The sequence below is a fragment of the Pyxicephalus adspersus genome, chromosome Z (genome assembly GCF_032062135.1).
Source record: "Pyxicephalus adspersus chromosome Z, UCB_Pads_2.0, whole genome shotgun sequence".
In the NCBI taxonomy this organism is placed as follows: Eukaryota; Metazoa; Chordata; class Amphibia; order Anura; family Pyxicephalidae; genus Pyxicephalus; species Pyxicephalus adspersus.
In genome coordinates this window covers 72,161,154-72,168,191 of record NC_092871.1, presented here as the reverse complement: position 1 = coordinate 72,168,191, position 7,038 = coordinate 72,161,154, and the positions used below count along the sequence as shown (strand labels likewise).

The window sequence follows — 7,038 nt, the reverse complement described above, 5'->3', positions numbered from 1 at the left end:
AAAGGGGGCAAATGATTAAAAGATACCTCTACCCGCCAACCTTTATGATCTAACGCTAAATCTGATATGCCTGTATACCTCACAAGTTTCAAATATGTGAATAATGCTATTTGAGTACTATTGTACTAATTTATATTATATTTTTTTATTGGTAATATTGGAAAACTACTTTATCTCCTGCTGTATTTAGACTTTGAAACCTAAGAGGTGTTGAACTATGTTCAACCTCATATGTTTATTCTGCTCATGTCTGGTTACTGGTTGCCGCTTTTCCTCTTTTGTTTTAAACCCCCTATTTGCCCCCCCTTTTTTTTATTCCTGTTATTCTGTGCAAGTTCACTGTGTAATGTTATTGTTTATTTTATTTAAAAAATTCAATAAAAACTTTGAAACAAAACAAAAAATAGCTTGGAGAACAGCAGGTAAGTCCATTGCAGAGGTAGCTTCAGGTAGGAACTAGGCCACGAATATTATACTTATTATAGGAAGAGGGGGGGTTAACCTAGTTTAAATGTACCTCCAACCTTCCCTCTTACACCAGGTTTTACAACAAACATTTGTCTTTCTAAGTTCATGCTGCCTTTCCAATGACACATTCAAAATTCCAGTGAGCTGACTGACAAGTGATTTAAAGAAAATAAAAAAAAAACCTGTGTCATTAGTAATCACACAACTAAAAGAAAAAATATTTATTCAATATTTTTATAATTAAAAGTCAATTATCATGTTCATATCACTCGAGGTCCTGGAATTAGGAAGGTCTTTCTTAAACTTTAAATGGTTTCCTGTAAACAATCTGGTTGTAGAATTAGTAAAACTAACAGAAGAACCCAAAAAACTCTTTGAACCATACTCTAGAAGATTCCAATATATGCAAGCTCAAACGGAATGTACTTTTTGAGCCTGTACACATACATAACACAAATATCACCTCATTTGTTGAACAATTTGTGACTGTTATTGTGACTACCACCAGCTACTAAACATTTACTGTTGTGTTCTTACTTTTAATTTAAAGCAACCCTTCTATATATAGTGAAAATATATATATTTTTTTTTTAAACGCAACACCTTTTTAAAAGAAGAAAAAAGAGAAGCATCCCCCAGGTGGCATGCAATCAAGACAGAATGAAATCCTGGGAGGCTTCACGCATCCTGGGAGGCTCCTGGATGCGTGCAGTCCGAAGATAGCTCTTAGTGGGGCAGGTTAACTGAGTATTTAACACACACAATAGTCACTAACATATACATTACTGGAAACCAGCATCAGTTACTGGTGCTATCCTGAACTTTTACTAATATCTATTACTCTCTGATACACCCAGACAGCAGTAGTTGTTTATTGAAAAAAAAACACAAAAAGAAATGCCGTGAAACAAACAAATAAAAGTTAAACCAAAAATGTTTTCAAATGAAAATTAAAAAAGGCTTGGCAGTTCTATTAAACATACCATACACACATACACATATTTACCCTCTCTGTTTGGCTTACTCATCACAACGCCATTTGAAGGTTATTACAGCTACATCTTTATTATAATTTATTTATCACTTTCCCTCTTTGAGGGCTTCCAGTTCTGGCAAGTAGTCCGAAAAATATAGTAGTAGGAAGAACTGTACTTTTGCACTGACCCTACACAGTCTAAAATTTCCAACACATATGCGGAATCAACTATAAGAAGCAAAAGGACATGGGTCCAGGTAATATCTCACATTGAGGATGATGTGCTAGCTACCTGGCTAATGTGACAAAAAAAAAATATTGAAGAGTAGTGGGGTAGATTTCTCTTAAAGTAAGCCATGATGGCATGCTCTGCTAGTGAATCTTTTCCAGCTCCAGTGGCACCAACACTGAAAAGGCAGTGAAAAGGACTAAGCAATTTTAGATCATTGTTTAAAATTAAAACTAGTCTTATCCAAGGTAAGTTAATTAAACAAAAGTAGAATGCTTGTATGGGTCAACTTTCAGTTTGGGTCCACTTGGTGTTTGATACATAGCTTAAGTGCATTCTCAGTGAGTCATAGGTCCTAAAAAATCTTAGTTGTTTTAGTAGTTTCAATATTAAAACAGGAACCCTTGGCTTTTCCTCTTTTATGCCTTTACCACAAATTTGGGAACAGTTAATTTTTGTAAGACATCTTACCAAGTTCTTCACTAGGGTGACAAACATATAATAAATGCCAAGCTGTTTAAAAGATTCTGCTTAAAAAAGAAGAATATTATTTTCTTTTTAAATGGAGAATTTCAGTTTAACAGTGATGGTATTAATGATGATGTATTAACTACACAGAATTTAACAATGCATTTCCCCAGAATTTCAACTGATCCTGGTATTAAACTGCATGGTTTTTGCTTATTTCTTGACATTGAGGTTGACTGGCTGGCTGAATGATATGATTGCTAACTGTAAGGTTCTCATTTGTATGCATATCTGACTGTATGTTATCAACATTACTTTTTTAATAGGAGTTATGATCAACTCCTATTTTAGAAAATCATAACCATTGCATTCAGTACACCCTGTTTATGCTACATTCTCCTGATACTTGCATTCTATAACTTAAGCTGTATGTTACATAGACCTGTTCATGGTATTATGTAAAACATGCCGTACAAGCAACTGATATTGTATCATAGCAAAACTGATTTAGATATACATGTTTTCATTTTTTAAGTCTTCTTCAGGTCGGGGTATATATTCTTTCTCTTTGTCCTCTGCCCCGCAGGGTCTAATTTGCGTGAAGCACTAACTTGTAGCCAGGACTTTTTACTTCACTTTGTAGAAAATGTATTCAGCCTTTTTTAACGAACAGACAGAACGCCTCACCACCAAAACAATGTCAGTCATTGCCTCTGATGTGTTTAATGAGGCTTTGCCATGGAGAGTCTTACATAAGGTTGTGTACTTCGTCGGTTTTTGGTTCCACTTATACCAAACATAACTTATTATATGGACTAAGATGATGTAAATAATGTAGAGCCTAGAAAACAATTATGTACCAAGTATTTTGTAAAACAACAAGAGGAGGATTTGCATGATCACTACTAGTTACAGACATGTTGAATACAGCATTTTGAAAATAAGGAAATATCCCAGAGCCTAATTTTACTATGACTACTCAGTGAATATGTTTTAAAATTATATGAAGATATGAACTTAACCAGCTTCAAAACAGAAGCTGACATTGGTATGTCATCAAAACATCCAGCGCAAAAAATGAATCACTATTAAGCTTTCTAGGAGTTAATAGGTTAGACATCTGCTGAAAGTAAGAATTGTGGGAAGCAGCTGTCCAGAGCAAATGGATTTGAAGTATCTACACTACAAGCTGAGGAAATAGATTTCAAGACAAATGGCTGCAAACAATAATGCTGTAATGGGGAGCACATCAACCTTTGTATGTGGAGCTCAAGAGCTGAAGAAAAATCAGACATGTAAATTGCCAGTTTTTGAAAATAGTTTGGCAGTTTACTTTTCAGTTTGTACTACCACCCTTTCTTTAGACCTGTCTTTAGATCACTATGGTATAAGATTTCAGATTTTGGCTACTAATATTAATGGGGTAAGAACAGAGGCTCAAGGACTATCTCCATGACACAGAGGTAAAGTAAAGCAGCCCAAAGGACTATTTCCCCCTATTTCATGTTGACTGCAGTGTTAACTAGTAAGATAAATATGGGATGATCTCTCAACATATACTAGCTTGTAACAAGCAAATTCCTGTTATTCTAGAACACCCCATCACATGAAGATGCTTTTCACATGGATGAATAACTGAAGTGAAAAATCACATCACTGTCAATAAAGCAGGTGAGTTCCAAAGGCAGAGGAGGTGCATAAGGCCATCAAGGAGACCAGAGGCAATTCTTGGATGATGAGAACATTAATGCCATTAGTTGATCCCTACATTCCCTAGAACTTAATCTGATAGGGGCACTCTGGGACATTAAATATCAGTGCTTCTGACTCCAAGTAGCACTATGGCCATAACATAGAAGTAGTTTCCAGGCTGCTTCTTTCTCCTGGTCAGGTCCACACTGTCCAGTCCCAACCCTATCTAGCCTCTGCACAGAGGGCTAATAGCAGTTGCCATTCCTCAACAAGGCTTTACCTGTCCACCAATTTTGCTGCAAAGTACCAACTCACGGTCATTGACCTCATCCAACAGAGGAGGCCTCTCCCCCTTAGTCAACCTTTCCTTAAAAAAGTGGGTTCAGGGGGGTGCAGGTGTGAAAATATGGTTCCAATAACAGGGGTCTAACAGCCCCAGGTACAAGAACATGAACCTTCCACACAGAATTGTGTGACATATTTTTATTTGGTAGAGAACGTAAACAATAGGAGCAATAATTCTAGTACCCTCAATAGTGCTTAACTCTAATTGACCTGCAAAGGTTATTTTAGCATCACCTATGGCTGATTTTGGGCATTGTAGTTTCTCACAGAATTTTTTTTGTTTTTTTGCACTTTTTATACTTTTTTTGTTAGATTGATAAATATGAGTGTAAATAAAATAAATAAAATTAGACATAAACCTAACTTTCAACCATTTTGTTCTATAGTGTCCTTGCTTTCAGAGAATATATGTTTGGGGGTTTAAATGCAACTAAAGTTCCACCTATACCAATTGCAATAAGGCTTTAAGCATTCTTACCTGACTGACTGCCCTCTTCATCTGTCAAAATCGCTGAACTGCACATGTGCAGCTTCCTGTTAGCTGCTGGGATACCTGGCACATTAAGGCTTCCCCTGAGGTTGCTGGGACTGAATGAACTTCTGCGTGCCTGTGCAGGAGTTGTCATCCTGGCCCGACCAGTTAAGATGGTTGAATATTAAAACAAGGAAAAGGAAAAAGAAAAAGGAAAAAGATGGCAGTACCCGCGATAAAAAGGGATCAGAGGAGTTTAAATTGGGTTTCCTTTAGATTGAAATAACATTTAGGCCTAGAATGTGCATTATAATGTGTGCAAAAATTACATTTAGACAATTCCCAGCAATGAAAGTATTACTGTGCACTTTCACATGTGATTTGATGGCTTTTTTGCTTCACTCAAACCCTTTCAACATGATGATCAAATAATTGAGGCTGAACCACCACGTCACTCATTGGAGTTACTGCATGGCTTGGGTGTTGCCACACCTCATGCTGCATTCTCTATAATGTAAACTCAATTAAAAATCTAGCATATGGGACTAGTCCATTATGACTGCAACAGCTGGGTAAATCAGAAGAATCTGAGTTCTCACTACCTTCTTAAGGTTTATTCAAATCATTAGGCAACACAACTCTGTAATATTAACTAAACTACCAATTCATGATTTACAAACAAATTAAAATACAAGCTTATCTAAATAGTGATCAGTGGTGTGATTTTTATTAATAAAATGCTTCATATGAGCAAAGATGGGGGAAGAATATAATTGATGCTTTTAGTAAACCTGTCTGGCATACTATATCATTGCCATGTTATGTGTGCAAAGTTGTACTTAAAGACTGCAAAACTGCAATTAAACGTTACTGCAAATATTTTGAACTTGTTGCAATAAGCTGTCATTTAAAAAAAAATTGTATTAAAAAGAGCTAACAATAACCGAAGTCAAACCCTGGTCAAAATCAAACCCTGAAATACATGGTATTTGTTCTGACAGTCTTTTTCTTGTTACAAATATAACTTCGAAAAGAGACAATTTACACACATGATAGCTAGCTGTATGTACATTATAAAATACTGTATCACATTCCTTGCAGAGATGTGTTATCTGTGAAACATGCTGTTTTAATGAGAACTAAGCTGATTACATAACAGGTAGAAGCTATAGTGCAGATGTAACTGTAGATCTCCAGCTTGAGATTCCATGTCCATCCCAGCACTGGAATGCTAAATGTAAATGTAAATAAACACAATCCTGCCAATACATCAAAGGGAAGAGATATGCTACTTCTGTTTCTGCTTGCTGTCCATTATAGTCTATCCTCACTAAATAAATATTGCAAAGACTTGCAAAGTAGAGTGTGTGATGCAAACTGTTTACAGATCTATGGCATATTTCAGTTTCTGATACAAACAGCTGACCACACTGAACATGCCCTGATAATATTTTAGTTTGTAATCCACCTACCTTGTTTGCTGTTGCTGCGGTGATAGCTAGGAACCACAAGAGAACAAACTGTTTATATCTCCTCATAACTGGATACGGTGGTGCTGCTGCTTTTAAAAATCAGCCAGTAATTTAGTGTTATCAGCCGGGAGGACAGTAGTCAGAGGATACACAGAGCAGATGGCTGGTGGAGAGGCGATGCTTTGGTTAGATTCCGTTTTGCCTCCCTCAGCTCTGACAGTGAACTGACTATGCTTCAGTGCCTCCCAGTCTCCATCTGGAAAGGAGGGGCATGGTGCGACACTTCTCACATGCACAGCACTAATAAATCAGATATCATATTTAAACTTAGCTCTTTTTAATGTTAGGAGCACAGATCCAAATATATAATACTACTTATGCTGTGCAGATACACGGCTTAAAACTGGTAACAGGTATTGTACCAGTAAAGCTTTATGTGAGGGTATCTATATTCATAACACTTGCACATACCCAACAGAAGACAAGCCCCTGTGCTACAATAAAAAAGTATTTCTGTCAAAAATCGGCTGACGTTATTCCAGTATATTATACTGGAACCCAATATATTATACATATATTTATTTCAACCTTCCAGGCTACATATTTAATAACATTCTTTATTCAGGGTAAAAGTAAAAAAAACAATACAAACATAAAAAACATATCAAACAAACCCGCCCAACTAATGTGTTGCACGATATATGTAATGCGCCTGGGCACACAAACCACAGCCAAGTCCAAGAATCCTTTTATCAAGCTTTATTGTTGGCATAAAACAAGACAAGGATATTCAGAGATGATCGATCAGATAGGTGTGGTACAGAAGGGTAAAGCAAAGGCAGGACAGGAACAATCCAAGGTCAGGGCAGGCAGCAGGCAAGAGTGGTCACAAACGATCCAAGGTCAGGGCAGGGAG

The 7,038-nt window shown here is 36.6% G+C and overlaps 1 protein-coding gene across 2 annotated transcripts in view; it reads right to left on the bottom strand.

Moving 5' to 3' along the window:
- The window catches only part of OLFML2A (olfactomedin like 2A), a 156,260-nt gene extending 149,903 nt beyond the window's left edge, over window positions 1–6,357 (bottom strand). The window contains exons 1-2 of one of the 2 annotated variants that reach the window (XM_072429917.1): window positions 6,123–6,357; window positions 4,657–4,805 (exon numbers count right to left, since the gene is read on the bottom strand). In XM_072429917.1, the coding sequence (XP_072286018.1) occupies window positions 4,657–4,677 (21 nt within the window). In that variant the 5' untranslated portion in view covers window positions 4,678–4,805; window positions 6,123–6,357. The remainder of the gene's footprint in view (window positions 1–4,656; window positions 4,806–6,122) is intronic. The other variant, XM_072429916.1, reaches the window with a different exon arrangement.
- Window positions 6,358–7,038: the final 681 nt, after the last annotated feature.